The sequence below is a fragment of the Mus musculus genome, chromosome 12, assembly GCF_000001635.26.
Source record: "Mus musculus strain C57BL/6J chromosome 12, GRCm38.p6 C57BL/6J".
NCBI classification, from domain to species: Eukaryota; Metazoa; Chordata; class Mammalia; order Rodentia; family Muridae; genus Mus; species Mus musculus.
The window spans coordinates 52,875,367-52,893,566 of NC_000078.6; the positions used below are offsets into that span (position 1 = coordinate 52,875,367).

The 18,200-nt window shown below is 43.5% G+C and overlaps 1 protein-coding gene across 12 annotated transcripts in view; it reads left to right on the plus strand.

The window, feature by feature from the left end:
• Positions 1-18,200, plus strand: part of Akap6 (A kinase (PRKA) anchor protein 6) — a 456,981-nt gene that overhangs the window by 176,779 nt on the left and 262,002 nt on the right. For all 12 annotated transcript variants that reach the window (XM_006515821.4, XM_006515828.4, XM_006515822.4 and 9 more), the window contains 2 exons: positions 5,273-5,524; positions 10,943-12,697. In XM_006515821.4, the coding sequence (XP_006515884.1) occupies positions 5,273-5,524; positions 10,943-12,697 (2,007 nt within the window). The remainder of the gene's footprint in view (positions 1-5,272; positions 5,525-10,942; positions 12,698-18,200) is intronic.

The window sequence follows — 18,200 nt, forward strand, 5'->3', positions numbered from 1 at the left end:
TCTTCTACCTTTACAATCCCAAGGTCCTCTCTGTTCCTAGACATGGCTACCAAGGGATAGGAGGTGTATTAAAGGCAACGTCTGAATCTGAAGCCTTGAACCTGTGTAGGTTAGTAGATCTTTTATTATCTTATCCTTCTAGGGGATCATTCATGTCAAGGTCCCATTGTTCCAAGGTGAAATACTTGGAAATATAAGAGCGGAATCTGGAAGTCAGATAACAAAGGTCTACACCAGGGAAGAGGCTGAAACAAGCAGAAATGCAAGTAAGACTCCGCTGCAAGTAGGGACCACAGGGCTATGTCAGCCTAAGGGCATGAGGATGCCCAGACTCAGCCTTCCCTGCTGAAGAATGTCATGCTGGTGTGCTCTATGGTATCCTGTGTGGGTGGGATGGAATCTGTCTTTTACACATATTTTCTTCAGTATCTTCATCCATCTTCTAACCTTTCCACCTCTAAATTCAGTTTCCTGCCAACCAGCACTTTTCTCTCTCTCAAAACAGAAAATAGCTTGAAATTAAACAGTATTTGTTGGGTTACTATAATTCCCTATGAATCTTTGCTCCTATCTGAGCTTAATTAATCATTGTCATGCTAAGTGTTTAAAAATTCTACCTGTGGCATGAAATATTGTGTCTCCCATTAATACTCTCAGTGGCAAATAAAAATATTTTGTGTGTTTGTTCTTAAGATGGATGAGTGCATAGATAAAAAGCTGATCGAGAAAGGATTGTTTGTATCCTAAAAAAGGATTTTCTTATTTCTTATTTAGTTTTCTCTGGGTAGCAAATGTGTATCTACCAAGCGGTTTAGTCATGAGAGTTGAAACCAGTTTCTAGTTGCCATCTGCTTCAGTCACATGGGCAGTTGAGTCTAGACTCATTTCCTACATGCATCAGTTAGGCTGGCCAAGCGCCCCAGACTGTGCTTCCAATTCACCTTGTTAAAGACATTCCTACAGGGCCTCCAACAGGTCAGTTCTCCTGGAGCTTTTAAAATACAAACAGTTCCTGCAGGGAGGCAGTCATTCAGCTAATTACTTTTTGAAGTCTCTAATCCCCTAGATTCGACTGCATTAAATTAGCAGGCTACCCACAACCTTCAGCTTCTTTTATATAAATTTCCAGCAAACAGGCAATTGCTAAGAAGCTAAGTATTAGATCTCTAGACTAATTATTCTGTAAATAGTTGTTTAATATCTGTGCAGAATGACAGAGGAAAGCACATTTTTCTATTACTAGAGAGCACATAGTTCAGAATTACTTATTTTTTCTTCAATCAAATCTTTGATTAGGTGCTCAAAACAAAGTCCAAGTTTGGAAAAGTGGGTACATACACATACATGCACACACACAGACAAATGCACACATACACACACACACACACACTTGCATGTGCAAACACATACACATAGCTTTTTATTCTACAGTTTGTGTGCTCATATGGTTTTGGTCAGGTTAAGCAACTGGTGGTAAAATAAAAGGCATGAAATAACTTATAGATTCTAGAAAGTTGCATCTTACTATGCATTATTTAGTTTTAGAATTTTAAATAAGGGTTTCATGTGCACATTGCCAGAATATTGATCAGGGGAGGTGATTTCTTTTCCCTTCAGAGCTCGTCTGCTTCTTTGGGAACTGTACCAACTCCCTTTCCTTTTCTAGACAGGCAGGAGGATGGCTGACTGGCACCAGCAATACTTGGTGCCCCTTTAAGAATTGTTTCTCCTAGATAGTTGCCTGGGAATCTTGACCCATCGCCTGGCTGACTACATTCCTACATTCACTATGAAGGAGTCAAGTCATGTGTCAGAGGAATGGGTGGCATGGATTTTGGCATGTGGTGCCATAGCTATATATAACCTATTGTGCTGGGTGCTGCGGATGGGTGAGAAATTCCTTCTAGTCTATTCTGAGCAAGTGGCACAAGGGTTATTCCAGCTATTGCTGATTGAGTCTGTAGGTTCCTTTTATTTCTATTCGATACTATTTGCAAATAACCAAACACTGTGGGAAAGTCAGGAGACTGTTCTCTGGCCAGCACATTAAAAGGGGAGCTAGAAGTTTAAAAACTTCTTATTCTGGAGCAAGAGTGGGGTTTGGACTTTTCTAAAAGTGAGTTATGAGTTACGAAGTGTGATACGTGTGCTGACATTAGTGCTCTCATGAAGGGAGGAGGGTTGCGGAAGCCAGGATGCCCTCTTCTTTTCTTACCTAATTTGGACTTGGTCAGATCTGTCACAGGACTGGTGCATTATTGGTGCACTGTATCAGAAACTATAGACAGACATGTCTGTGTGTCTCTGTCAGAATTCACTCAGTAATAGCAAATTGGCTACACCATTTCATTGGCTGAAATTTGCCAAGTAGTCCTCGTTTTTTTGGATAGCTGGCCATTGGCAAGCATAGGCTCTTTTGTCACAATCTTAATTACAGATACTCACTTTTAGATCACATGGTTTATGTGACATAGTATAAACCCAAGTGTAGTTGCAAAATGCCTACAAAGAGCTTGCAGAAGCTGCAACAGAGTTCAAGTCCTCCGGAGGAGGAAGGCAGAGGAAGAAAGTAGGAGGAGTCATGAAAAGAGTCACTGTGCAGGCAGATGTGGGGCAACCACAAAGGCAAGCCAGCATTGCAGCGTTAAGCCAGGCCTCTGGATCAAGTCAAGGTGTGGTACAGGCTGCCAGACAAGACAAGATGAAGTACATGCATCCCACAGAGGTGCTGCCATGAAACCAAAAAAACAGATGGGCTGATGGTGGCCCTTTGAGTTGGTCATCAGCAGTAGGGAAGGAGCTAAACTGAAGCCCTGGGTGCTCAGGAGGCTGTCGGCCCTTTCGTGCTCACAGTGAGGAGTCAGAAAACAGGTCAGTGGAGACCAAAGCCACAGCAGTGTTAGGAGCTCCTCTGTAGGGGCTACAGAGAAAGGTGGTGTAATCTTCGTTAGTCTGTTTTGTTTGATATGATTTTAATACACCTACGTACTGTTATGATCCCAGTATACATTGCTAAAGTTTATAGTTGGTATCTTCTTGCTTTTAGGAGTTGGCCTGTGCTTTGTGGGACACGCTGGATGGGCGGCATGGTGTTCATGTGCACAAGGTGCAGAGTCATCCTGCGTTTTCACTCAGAACAGAGCCAAATGTTGATTGCACATTGGAGTCACCTAGGGCAAAGCACAGTCTAAAAGTGCTATTTTACATAGTTTTGGAGTAATAGAGCGGGATATCAGCATGATGGGTGTTCTTTCAATGATTATAATGGTATTGTAATGAAACCAAAATCCTTTGGCATGTGTCTTAGTCAGGATTTGTATTCCTGCACAAAACATCATGACCAAGAAGCAAGTTGGGGAGAAAAGGGTTTATTCAGCTTCCACTTCCACATTGCTGCTCATCACCAAAGGAAGTCAGGACTGGAACTCACACAGGGCAGGAACCTGAAGCAGAGGCCAGGGAAGATGTTACTTACTGGATTGCTTCCCCTGGCTTGCTCAGCTTGCTTTCTTATAGAAGTCAGGACTACCAGCCCAGGGATGGCACCACCCACCATGGGCCTTCCTACCTTTGATGACTAATTGAGAAAATGCCTTACAGCTGGATCTCATGGAGGTATTTCCTCAAGGAAGGCTCTTTTCTCTGTGATAACTCTAGCTGTGTCAAGTTGACACACTAAATCAGCCAGTACAGTATGTCAACACGGTTGCTTGTCTGGATTAGAGATCCCCTCAGCAGGTGATAACGGGACAGTAGGCAAGTGTTCATTGGCACCCATTTAACTTTACATAGATAATCAACAGTACTTGAGATGACAATGGTGGGACATTGATAAGACAATAATTGTATTGTCTAGACTGGTAACAAAGTCATTTTCTCTTCTAGATATTTGAAGTGTTCTGCATCTGTAGGCTCAAGGAGACAGAGAGAGGCTAATATATAAAAACCAGGAGTATGAGAGTTTGGGAACACTGTCAAGAGAGGGGCTGGAATGTTAGCCACAGATGCTGGGCTAGGAGAGAAGTGGAGGAGGGGCCAGAGCTTGGGGGTGTGGAAGAATATCTGAAATGGGAATAAAAAAATCTGGAAAAAGAGGAGGCGGTGGCCTGAGAGACCTACTGATGTTGCACAGATGGCGTGATGACAGGGTTGAGAACAGAGCCGTGGCAGAGAGACGCGTCAAAGGAATAGGCTGGAGGCCTAGATGTTACAAAATAAAGGGAGTCTGAGGTGCGTCAGCATGGACGTGAGCATGACTTAAGATGGGGGTATGTTTGGTATGGAGTGGGGAAAACATGAACCAGACACATCTGTCAGTGTACCGTGGCTTAAGTTCTTTTGAAAAATTCAACTGGAATTCAACACATACATGAAATCAGAAGGTTATCTTCGTGGCGTAGAAAGCTATGACACTGATAGCAGTGCTCAGAACTCAAATGTTTCTCTGAAAGCTTTCCCTTAATTAGGCTCCCCAATTTTAATAATCAGTGATAGAACAAAGCCTGACGGACAGAACACTTGTATGACACATATCTACTATTTTGATTAACAACTTCTTAAACGATCATTCATGGGCTTCATGTGTCTGTCCTGACAGCCACGGACACCGAGAACTTGTGAATCAACTGTCACATCAGATATAGAATCTGCGCTCCTAATGTGTGAGGGTGACTGACATTTTGAGTTAGTGATTTTCTTTTTTTTTTTTTTTTAAAGATTTTTGGTTCTTTTTTCGCCTTTGCATCTCAGAAGTAATTCTGCTTGACATCGAGGGTTGGAAATTTAGATTCTCACTGTGATTTTGAGTATTAAATAGTGTCGATTGGAGAGTGACCATTGCCCCTTACTCTGACAGTTCCATAGCTCATTTAGAATGGCCGGGGATTCCTGTGAAATACATTCTAGCCTTTCTCAGTCCTAGACTAATGTGTCTATGCTGAAATGTGTGCTCAGTATAGCTTACCGCTGTCAGATAGAGCAGCCGGTCCTTCTCTAGAACCCAAACGAATGAAAAACAAGAGTCAGAATGGACCCCTCAGCTGAGCCTTTAGTTAGAATACCTCAAGGAAGAGGAACATTTTTGTGTGTGTAAACGGGCCAGTATTCAGGACTATGGCTGCAACGCTGTAATAGAACAAACGAGGCCAGATGTCTAAAACGTGCTGTGGCTGCCCTTGTGCTTGGCGAGTGACCTTTCGTAACCCTTCCTCCCCAGCATAAAGCTAAGGTGCCCCGACATGTGTTCTCACACACTTGCTTTCCTTCGCTGCAGGATATTTGCGAGGATATTTCCGACCACGTGGAGCAGATCCATGCCCTCCTTGAGACGGAGTTCTCCCTGAAGCTGCTGTCCTACTCGGTCAATGTCATCGTAGACATCCACGCAGTGCAGCTGCTCTGGCACCAGCTCCGCGTATCCGTGCTGGTCCTCCGGGAGCGCATCCTACAAGGTCTGCAGGACGCCAATGGCAACTACACCAGGCAGACTGACATTCTGCAAGCATTCTCTGAAGAAACAACAGAGGTGAGTGGCCTTTGGCAGCAAGTCATGCTTTGTCAGGTGTTTCCATTCAAAGATGGAAACTAAAATTTCAGTTTAGAGATGAGAGGGTGAGGTTTGTGTAGGGAAGTAAGCAGGTCTTTATCTAGGATCTCGGCGGAGTGAGTAAAAGCTAAACGCTTGTTGTATGAAGCAGGCTTTTGACATAAGTTTGTATAGATGTCATCCATGGATGTTAGCACTTCCTGATTTCGTGTCTCTTCCTCAATCATTTAAAACACAGTTGTTTAATACTATGTTCAGGTACTAGGAATATGATCAAACCCGCATTTCTATAGGGTGGAGGGCAGAAAGACGGCTTGCTCAGCAATTAAGAGCACTGAGTGCTCTTCCAGAGGGAGGTTAAATTTCCAACCCTCTCATGGGAGCTGACGACTACCTGGAACCCCAGTGCCTGGACCCCTCTTCTGGCCCCAGTGGGTACCAGCTAAGCATGTAGTGTGCAGACATCCACACAGGCAAAACACTCATACACATAAATTACCCACTACCTTTGAAAACCCATCATTTCATTGTGAGGAGATTTAAATCTAGTAGGGGATAGAAAGAAATGAAGAGATGCTAAGGCCAAACTCTGATAAGTCTTCAAAATGTAGTAGGATGTCAGGAAAAGAAACCATGGGCTGATAATATGGTATTTGTCTTCTTGGTTCTATAGCTCTTTATACTTAGTTCAATTCTTTGTTATTACTTTTTTTGGGAACTCATGTTCTTCAAATTTATAAAGCTCTTGTATGTGTGAGATTAAGAAGCTTCTAAACAAGTGTTGAAGAATTCATTAATTTATTAGTGTTCCAATGACTGTTTAACTATCAGCACTGTGAAACAAATCTGTGCCTATTTTTATAGATGATATACACTTACTGATGTTTTTGTTTATTCAAAATAAAGATGCCATTGTAGAAAGTCCATGTGGGGTTTAGAAGACAGTGGGAATCAAGATCTGCCTTGTTCTCCTCTACTAAGCTTGCCAGTTTCTGCTTGCAGCTAGCACTCCTTGCTGTTGTGACTGGGACTGTGGGGTGAGACTGGGGGCAGTGTTGGCTTTCAGATGCCATAGCTCCCCATGCCCCCAGAGTGTGTGGCGTTCACGGTTACTGGAGGCTACAGGTTCCAGATGACCACCGTTCCTATCTACCACCTCTGAACATACAGGTTGATGGAAATCAGAAACTTGTCTACATTCTAAAGGGGTCTTTCTTCAGACCTGCCCTTGTCAGCTGCTGGAAGGGACATGAAAATTAAGTTAGTCGATTGCCAGTTCTTTCTTATAGGAATCTGAAGATACAGCAGTGTCCTGGGACTTATTCTTGATATTGTATGGATTATATTTTGCATTTGAACTTATTACATACATAAAGTAGAAACAAAAAAATGGCGAAAGGCTATTGACTAATTGCTAATAGCTATTTTTTTCTCTGACGTCATAAATTTATATCATGTCGTATCTGTTCTGATTCTTACAAGAAGAGCTAAAAATTTATTTATAAATTTAGTCTGAAGCAGTTCCGCACCTTTTTATATTTGAGGCTAGTTTTAGAATTGTTGCAGAGAGACAAAAACCCGCCTTGTGAGGAAGGGCAGAGGCACAGTGGCCATCTAGCGCTGCTTTGTGATGTCTTCTGTGAGTCAGGTTCTGCTTGCTCTGAGCCTTTGCAAACCCTTTCTGTTCCCAATTGTTTGTGACTCTAGTGCTCCTCGGGGAGGGCTGACGGGAGCTTAGCTTTATTTGTTTTTGCCTGCACACCAGAACTGAGAAAGGGCAGGAAAGTCAGATAAAAGTCCCAGAATACATTTGGTGATGGAAGGTTTGCAGAAAGGAAATGAAATGGAAAAAACTTTACAAACTAAGATGAAATACTGATAGCGAACAGGAAAGCATGACGGAGAAGAGGCTTGCTCTATATCGCTAACAGCCCTCAGGACTAACAGTCATGTGTGTACCTCTGCGATCTAAAAGTGGGAAAACCAACACATACTTACCCCTTGGTCTCATAGCTGTGTGAGACTTATGACTTCAGAGAGCGTGTTTGTTTTTCTTAAAATTGCCCCTGCAAGGTCAGCAGTGTATAGCATTACACCGAGCAATGAGCTAACGTGTACCAGGCCATTGGTTTAATCTCCAACATGACCCTTCTTCTCCCACCTAAAACCCACTGCATAGTGAAGACCTTCATTGGTTTTATTGTTATTCAATTTCCCTCACCTCTGCCTCCAGCAGGGATTAAATCCAAGGTGTTGGACACTCTGGGCTTGCACTGCACTACTGGACTATACTTCCTATCCCAAGACTATACTGTTTCTGCTTGGTGAATCTATTTTTTCCCCAAAGGGATAGAGTTTTTCCATATTTAAAAATCCAGTGGTTACAATGTGAATGTTTTTGAGTATGGATTTTTTAAAAATCAAAACAATAACTAGAGATCCCAAGAGTTTTACAAAGATCTGTTGTGCTCTATGCTCCGAGATGCAGTCATCTATTTATCTAACATATAGCTTTAACAAATATGTCCAACATTTATTGCGCATCCACTTTTCAAGAGTTTGAAGGCTAAATATGCTCCTGGTCCTCCCTGTTTGTGCAAAGGCAGGTAGCTGACTCTTTCAGCATCTAGTTATCTCCTGAGCTCTGAAATTAATTCATTACAACACCTTTCTTTAGTACTTTTAAACCTCATGGAAGTAGGACAGTAATTATGATGAGAACAATAGAAATATTGTAAATTTCTACTAGTTGCTAATTTAAAAGGTCTTAGGGGTGGCTTAGGAATATAACCATCATTTATAATAGCTTTTAAATTAGCTATTAATTGTATTAATTCTTTGATAATTCCATACAATACATTTTGATCATATTTAACTCCCATTTCTCCCCTAATTCCTACCAGAGTCACATTCCCTACCGTATTCCCCTCAACTTCTTGTCCTCTCTTTAAAAAAAAAAAATCCACCAAGTCCAACTTGTGCTGCATAAATCCTTCTGGATGTGGGGCCATCTGCTTGAGCATGCTCAATCTGAGGGCCATGCCATTAAAGAAAAGTGATTTTTTTTTCTCTTCCGGACACCATCGCCTGTCAATAGCTTCCCAGCCAGATGTGAGCCTTGCTGGATAGCGCCTGACCTTGCACAGACGCTGTGTTGCCTCCACAGCTGCTCTGAGCTCATGAGTGTAGTGTTCCTGTCATCTCCCTAAGATGATACTTTCCTTCAGTCTTCCCTGACTGCTGGCTCTTACAATCTTTCTGCCCTTCTCTCCAGCAACTGTCTCTGAACCTCAGAAAGGTAGAGATATAGATCTCCCATTTGTCTTGTGTTGGGGTCGCCAGGACTCCTCTAACCGTCAACTTGGGTAGAGGCATCCCATACCTAGCACTAGACCTGTTATTTAGCATCCTATAGTTCCTGGGAGAAACATTGTTCTCTGTATAGGGCAACTCCATTTTAAACTCTTTTATATGACTATATAAATAGTATCTTTATAGAAGAGAAACTCCTAAGTAATGACCAACTAAATCAAACACTTTAAAAAAACACCTCCTTTTAGATTGGGAATCACTATTATTCTCTTAAAAATTGCAAGCTTGTCTCACTCATGCCTGGATGGTTTGGGGTTCTGACTTTGTCATTTAATGAGACTTTTCCAGGCATGAAGCCTTGAAGTCACACAACTATACTTAGCTCAGTTTCCACTGAGGTTAGAGGTTAATCTTCCTCTCTGCTCAGGGCACATTGGTGCTAGAGGCTGCTATGCCTTCCTCCTCAGCATACATCATTGCCAGAAGGTAATGCAGCAAGCACCAAGGGTGAGCATCCACTGAGTAGGTATCCATGTACCAGACTCTCTGTCTTGGTATTTTATTCCCTCCAAGCCTTTCAATATCTTTTTGGCATGGCTTATCACTTCTTTTCCTTTAAACTTTTGTGTGTGTGTGTGTGTGTGTGTGTGTGTGTGTGTGTGTGTGTGTGTGTGTTTTCATATGTGCTGCAACATGCATGTGGAGATCAGAGGACTAGTTTCAGGATTTGGCTTTCTTCTTCTTCCATGTGTGTTCTCGGGTTCATACTCGAATCGTCAGCCTTGGTGGCAAACATACTTAGACACTGAGCTGTCTTGCTACACATCATTTCCAGTTTGTAGATGGAAGAAACAAAGGTTAACAACATCAAGCTGCTGACCTGTAATCATAGAGCTGATTAGTGTTAGAGCAAGGGCTTGACTCTGAAACTCAGTGAGTCTCATCGTTTGTGTCAAGTCAAAGTACATACTCAGAGGAGGAAATGACACACAGGCAGAGAGAAAGAGAGAGAGAGAGAGAGAGAGAGAGAGAGAGAGAGAGAGAGAGAGAGAGAGAGAGAAAACAGATATCACCATTCATTCATTCATTCATTCATTCAATAAATGTATCTTTGAGTGTCAGCAGGTCAGCAGGCTTGTCCAAGGCCTTAGTCACAAGGCCACAGTGACTTATTTTCTTCCTACTGCTGTAATTTAAATGAGGACAATAGAGCGGATCTCAGAAGAGAGTGGTGAGGATTAAATGGAGAAGTGTAAGAATCAGACACCCCCCTCCCCCATCTTGAGACAAGGAAGCCAGGCTTAGGAAAAGTTAGTTATCACAATTATTTGTACAATATCATCTGGGTATTGTAGAATAAGAGTGTTGGGGTTGGAAATAGATACAAGAGGAGAAGGAATAGCTGAAGGGAGAGAGCATTCCAGAGACAGGATGAATACACGAATAATAAAATCTCATGTAAGACATGGGGAGGTCCAGTCTCAGGATAACCTGGCTGAAGAGATGTGTGGGTCTAGCAATTGGAATGGGGGGCTGGGGCTTGGGGGCTGTGGTCAGTGCCTTCACTCCCAACCTCTTGCGAAGAAAACGAGGGTCACTTTTGCCTCCTTTCCTTCATGTGCCAAGGGCCTTGACCAGGCTATCATCCAGCTTGGTTAGAAGAATCCGGTTTTTATCCTACATCATCAATTAGAAATCTCCCTGTTTGTCATGTGATATACGAACTAAATTAGTAATGAGACAAAAGCCTCAATTACACAATTAAAGAGTAAAAACAAAACCTTATAATGTGACAAAGAAAACTGGGAGTGCTTTTGAAACTATTAACGTACTCTGTTTTAAAAGAAAAGATAGAACCGGAATTTTGGGGTTGATCTCGACCATCTCTAAGGCGCTATGGCCAAGTTAAAGTTTGAATACTTAAAAGGTGAATGGTGTATATAAAGCAATGTAGTAATTGGTTATGTGCCTTTTCACAGGTCAGGCCAGAGCGACTGAAATGGGTTCAGATTTCACATGGAATGCAGTTAGGTTCGTGTACTCAAATGTTACACTCACTGAAACCATTACCATTGTGTGTTTCAGGGCCGGCTTGACTCCCTCACAGAAGTGGACGACTCTGGGCAGTTAACTATCAAATGCTCTCAGAATTATTTGTCTCTGGATTGTGGTATTACTGCCTTTGAACTTTCTGACTACAGTCCAAGTGAGGATCTGCTTGGTGGCCTGGGCGACATGACCACTAGCCAGGCCAAAACTAAATCGTTTGACTCTTGGAGTTACAGCGAGATGGAAAAGGAATTTCCCGAGCTCATCCGAAGCGTTGGGCTGCTTACAGTGGCCACTGAGCCTGTCCCTTCCAGCTGTGGAGCAGCCAATGAGGACTCATCTCAAGTGATCCTTTCAGAGGACCACAGAGGTGGACATGAGGAAGATGGCGCTCTTGAACCTGGAGAGCAGCTGGGCTCAACACTGGAGACGTCTTCCTTAGGGGACACACTGACAAACGCTGCTGAACACCCTCCGGAGACAGCAAACCAAGACTCTACTTCCTCTCCGCAGCTTGGTGCGAAAAAATCCCAGCCTGGTCCTTGTGAAATGATGACTCCCAAGAGATCCATCCGCGATTGCTTTAATTATAACGAGGACTCTCCCACGCAGCCCACATTGCCCAAAAGAGGGCTATTTCTAAAAGAAACTCTTAAGAACGAGCGGAGAGGCAGTGATGGGAAGGGGAGGGTGGTTGACCTGAAGCCTGAGCTGAGCAGAAGCACCCCGTCCCTGGTGGAACCCCCTGACAGATCGAAGCTCTGCCTAGTGTTGCAGTCTTCCTACCCCAGCAGCCCTTCTGCCGCCAGCCAGTCCTATGAGTGTTTGCACAAGGTGGGGATCGGCAATCTTGAAAACATAGTCAGAAGTCACATTAAAGAAATTTCTTCCAGTTTGGGAAGGCTTACTGACTGCCATAAAGAGAAACCGCGACTGAAAAAGCCTCACAAGACCTTGGCCGAGGTGTCCCTGTGCAAAATACCTAAACGGGGAACTGGTTCAGGAAAGCAATCCGAGAATACCAGGAGCTCAGTCGTGCCGACCATGGTGTCTCCTGGAGCTCCGAAAGCCACGGCGAGACCAGCAACAGATTCTGCGTCTACAACCTCAGGTGACACGTGCCATCAGAGAAATCGGGGTGGAAAATTGCCAGCGCAGTCGAAGGCCTCCAGCTCATCCCCTTGTAGTCACAGCAGTGAGTCCTCTCTTGGCTCAGACAACATCAAATCCCCACTTCCTCTCCTTTCAAAAAGCCAAAAAGGCTCCCCACCCGCTCCATGTCACGCCACACAGAACGGTCAGGTGGTGGAGGCCTGGTACGGCTCTGATGAATACCTAGCGCTGCCATCTCACCTCAAACAAACGGAGGTGTTAGCTCTGAAACTGGAGAACCTAACCAAGCTTCTACCCCAGAAACCCAGAGGAGAGACTATCCAGGATATTGATGACTGGGAACTGTCTGAGATGAATTCAGACTCTGAAATCTATCCAACGTACCATATCAAGAAAAAACACACAAGGCTAGGCACCGTCTCTCCGAGCTCATCCAGCGACATAGCCTCATCTCTCGGGGAGAGCATTGAATCTGGGCCCCTGAGTGACATTCTTTCTGATGAGGACTTATGTATGCCCCTCTCCGGCATGAAAAAGTTCACTGATGAGAAATCAGAGAGACCTTCATCCTCTGAGAAGAATGAGAGCCATTCTGCTACAAAATCAGCCTTAATTCAGAAACTAATGAAAGATATTCAGCACCAAGATAACTATGAAGCCATCTGGGAAAGAATTGAGGTAAGGTTAGTTTTAACCTAGTGATTTCTTGTCTGGGTTTTAAAAATAATTCCAGGGAAGTAGTCACCTCCTTCCCATTCTTTATCAAATATGTTAAGTTTTCAATTAAACTTTAAATTCTTCAAAGGAAGAGATGGAAAAACAATTCTATCCATCCCAGGAGCCTTGACTGCTGTAGAATTCTGTTGATCCTACTCAAGCTGAACAGGGTACCTGACAAACGGGCGGTTGCTGGGAAACAGCTTACAGCAGTCACGGCACACACATGGGATGCGCATCCAATGCAGACACCCAGTGGGGCATCACAGTGACCTTCCACACCTCTAAATCTCCTTCCTTAGCCCTAGAGTGACTCTCGCTCTCTAGCACCTTCTGTTGGAAAGACCACTCATGTCCAACTTACTAACCATCCCTGTTTTCTCCCCTCCTCTTCCTTTTGGGGACCTGTGGCTTATTTCTAAACCATCTCTCACATGCACTACGTGGGGGATTTTGGGAGAAGAGATTTGATTTGGGGCAAATCTGTACTTTTGGAAGGAATTATTGGATGTGATAGGACCTTTGAAGACAGACATCAGGACTCCATAATATAGCTTATGGTTTTATTCTCCAAGAGGCATCTAGACAAAGATTGACTTTCTCTAGAACTCTGTTGGAAATAGGTCTAGATAATTTTATCATTATTTCTTTCCATTGGAATAAAATTGTCCATACCTTGCATAATGTGTATAGCTCTTTACTATGTATAAAAATCTTCCAGATGCACGTTTAAGCCTAATTCTGCCACTATGCAAGGAGGTTATCTACAAAATGAATTATTCTTCTATACTGATAGAAACAGAGGTTTGGTAAGCCTAAGTTAGTTTTATAAGCTAACTAACTAGGTTGACAGACATATCAACTGGATGATACTTTTGCTTGGAAAGCTAAGATGCAAATCTGTGTCTTTTGATTCTTCATCATTTTTACTGTTGCAGTGTTAGAAAGATTTCTCCTGCAGGGAAATTTTAATGGGAGAGGAAAACAAGATTTGGTAGAGAATATCACTGTAACCCTGGGTCTGCCCAGGTACTTCTCTTGTCTTTTATATGTTCATTGATGAACATTATCAGACTAGGCACTGCTACAGTACAGTGCATATGGACAGAATAACCTTTTTAAATGAAAAGTCAAGTCTATAAAAATAAAATTAGCATAAATATATAATAGTTATGTTTCAAATAATTGTCACCATACATCAAGTATTTAGGTATCTGGTCCTCACCACAATCCTGGCATTAATTTCAAATGGGGTTAATTAATTGGGGATAAAAATATAGATGAGGAGACAGAGGCTGAGAGACACCAGGTAATCTCTGGAGATAACACCGCTGACTTGATCAAATTCTCAGAGCTGTAAGTCCAAAGTCAGGACTTGAATGCAGAGCCAGCCTTACCTGAGCAGTGTGCACCACGGCTCCCGGACTGGCTAGAGAAACTATGGCGGCCTTGGTGAGAACCAGTGTGGAGTCAATTTTAGGGGCTTCTGTGAAGCAGAGCAGGAAGTGGGGTAGTGTCAAAGAGGGAATGCAATCAAGCAAAGGAGTCTAGGCCTTGCTCGGCCACCAAGGGCTCTGAGGCCGTTTTCCCATTGTCACTCCCTGGTGTTCCCTCTGGTCCCTCTGAACCTCACAAAGCAGAAGATAGACGACATGCTAATGGCTGGTTCACAGGAAGGACTAGTAGACCGTGATGGAACTCCCCAGGACAATACCTGCATATGGTACCCAGCATCTCAGCTCCCAAGAATCCTCAGATGCCCTGTCACTCACCTTTGTGTCTTTACACTGATATTGATAGGAAGGATTTCTTTGTAGTGTACTTTTATTTTTGCTCCTTTGAAACCCGTTTTTGTTTATTTTTTGAGATTATAACTTAATTACACTTCTCCCTTTCTGTGATTCCCTCCAAACCCTCCCAGAAAACCTCTTCCCACTCTCCTTCAAATCAATGGCCTCTTTTTTGCATGCGCGCATATGTGTGTGTGTGTATACATATATATTCCTAAATATAACCCATTGATTGAGTCCATGTATTGTTTCTTGTATCAATGCTTGCAGGACTGACTGGTACTGGGCAACTACTTGGTCTGCTCATCCTCCCGGAGGAGCTTCCACCCCCAGTATTACTCAGCTGCCTGTAGCTCTTTGTGTAGGGTTGAGGCCTCATGGGCTCCCCGCCCCCACCTCCACCCCATTTGGAAACCCATCCTTTTAATAGACAGCATATTTACATAGTTTAGGAACTTTATTATCCATTAGCTCTCCCTCCACCTCTGGACCCTGTCTTGGGTTCGGACCTCAGGTACCTGTTGTTACTTACAGGCTTATGTCTTTTAACAAGTTCTTATTCATTTGTAAGCAAGAGCAGACATTTTTGTTAGGTAATATTTTAAAAACCAAGAGTCAAGTTGCAACCCGTCCTTCATAAATAGAAGCTCCTTTCTGTTTGTTATTATTATTATTTCTTGACGTCTCTAGGATGTTTGGGGGGAGGGGTTTATTAACTCTCTATGACTTACCAAGAATTTATGGTATAGGTAAATTGATGGAGGATTTCAGGTTAGAGTGCCCATGACTCTGCACCATGAACTTTCAACATAAAGTTAAGAGGAAACAATTAAATCAAGTCACTGAAGCAGTTTATTTTTTTCTGATAAACACATGAAATGGAATAAAAATAATGAGGAGAGTTAGAGAAGGGAGTGCCTAAAGCAAATGGACTTTAACCTAGGTTAAAAAGTGACATGGTGGCCGGGCGTGATGGCGCATGCCTTTAATCCCAGCACTCGGGAGGCAGAGGCAGGCAGATTTCTGAGTTCGAGGCCAGCCTGGTCTACAAAGCGAGTTCCAGGACAGCCAGGGCTATACAGAGAAACCCTGTCTCGAAAAACCAAAAAAAAAAAAAAGTGACGTGGTGTCTGGACCCATACCTTACATGAGTGCACGAGCTATATCACAAAAGGCAAGTCTAGCCTGAGCCCGTGTATTCCTAGTGCTGCTCTGTTTGTTGGCTAACTTTATTTTGTTCTATTTCTTCTTAGAATTACCGAGCAATTAAACCCAGGAGCTCTTACATGCTAGGCTAGGCTGAGCAGTCGAACCCAGGGCCTCTTACATAGCAAGCTAACACCCCACCACTCAGTTACATGCCTAGTCTGTTTGTAAAGTAATCTATTATCGGAACACAGTCATGCTTTTTTCCCCCTGTGGATGTTTCTGCTTTGTGATGATAGACTTGAAGAGTTATGACAGAAAATATGTAGCCTGCAAAGAATGAAGTACTTCCTGTCTGGCTGACGGGGGAGCCAAGTTCCTGGCTTCTGCTCTTGATTGAGGAGGAAACAGGGAAACTCATTTCTGAGTAGCATATATTAAATGCCAGATTCTGCAGTAGGTCCTCTCATGTAATTTATATAACAACCCTATAGAAGACCTGTCCCACAGGACCCTGATATAGCTGTCTCTTGTGAGGCTATGCCAGTGCCTGGCAAATACAGAAGTGGATGCTCACAGTCATCCATTGGATGGAACACAGGGTCCCTAATGAAGGAGCTAGAGAAAATACCCAAGGAGCTAAAGGGGTCGGCAACCCTATAGGAGGATCAAAAATATGAACTAACCAGTACTCCCCCCCCCCCACCCAGAGCTGTGCCTCTAGTTGCATATGTAGCAGAGGATGGCCTAAGCGGCCATCAATGGGAGGAGAGGCCCTTGGTCTTGCGGAGATCATATGCCCCAGTACAGGGGAATGCCAGGGCCAGGAAGCAGAAGTGGGTGGGTTGGAGAGCAGGGTAAAGGGAGGGTATAGGGGACTTTCGGGAGAGCATTTGAAATGTAAATGAAGAAAATATCTAATAAAAAATAAATATTTAGAAAAAACAGTACAGACCACTAGGGGTGGGGGGGAAAGACCTGTCCCATTTTGCAGATGATGAATCTGAGGATCAAATGAGCTGAAGGTCATGTGACTGCTAACTCTAGAGAGGACTTGATCTGTGAGAGAGTGTAAAATGCCAAGGAATTAAGACAGTAATCATACGAATAGATAAAAATCCATTTACCAAACTCACAAAAGCGCTTCTGGGTTAGTAAATGGACAGTGGGAACTTTTCGTAATGACTGTGTGGGGAAACAGCCACTTGTCTAAAGTGGGAAATTCTCGGATCTACTGAGCAGTAGATCCAAACTCTTGGAACAGTTGAGCAGTGCCCAGGAGGGAATGCAGCCCTGGTGTGTGTGTGTGTGTGTGTGTGTGTGTGTGTGTGAGAGAGAGAGAGAGGGGGGGGGGAGAGACCTCAGTGAAGACACTCAGATAAGCTTTGATACAGTTCAAGGCCTTCTTTTCACACTCTGGGTTTCTGGAGAACATTGTCCTGAGAGATGACACTAGTCACTTGGAGTCAGTGGCACTAAATTGATAGGTGCATGACACAGGTAGGCCCATTTCTCTACAGAGATGCAAATGTCTTCAAACGCCAGATTACGGTATCTTGGCCGTAGTCAACTGGCCCAGCTGTTGCTGTATTTCGTTCTCAGAGACATAGACACACAGCTTTTGAGAGCTCGCTGCCAGCTGGAGATGTCACCGCTTGTAAATTATTTTGGATTTAGTGCAGCACAGGCTTAGCCCATCCCTTGCTCTTTGTAACTGGGTTGGATAAAACTGTCCTCATGTCTGCACAGAGGCAGCTGTCCTTGTGCTCAGAGATGAAGCTGGGAAGGTGTGGGTGGAGTGTGTTGTAAAAGTAGGAGAATGAATTAAAGTGACACTGGTTTTAACAATGATTTTCCCCACAGTTAGATAGGTACAGACGGGCCCCGTCCTTACAGACTTCATTTTGGTTATGTGCCTACACATCCGTGACCACACCCCGACTGTGGCAATCATCACACGACCCCTTCGCTTTCTTCCTTTTCCGTTTTTCCTTCATTGTGGTTACCAAGACTCACACTCGCTGTGTTAACCATGTGAGGTGTGCAGTTCAGGAGTGCTGGGTTTTCACATTCCTGTGAAACAGCTCGTGAGAATATTCTCCTCTTGTAAGCCTGAAACTTGCCAGTGGGTCTCGACCTCCCTAAGGCTATGGCCCTTTAATGCAGTTCCTCGACTTCGGATGACCTCCAATCATACAACTATTTTTGTTGCTACTGTTATGAATCATAATGTAAATACCTACGTGTTCCAGTGGCCATAGGCAACCTCTGGTGCACAGGCTGAGAACTGCTGCTCTATGCCATTAAACGGCCCCCTTCATTCTCAGCTCCTTGTCTCTAACTTTTAGGGCTCTGCCAGCAGCATCTGCATGGAATGACACGATGTCTTTCCTGTGACTGAGTTATTTCACTAGCACAAGTCAAATCCAAGTTCTGTTCATTTTGTCTACCCACTGTTTGCAACACGGTTGCATCTCCTATTCAAAGCAAGAATAAGTCATAATATAATAAAATGCATAGTGATATGT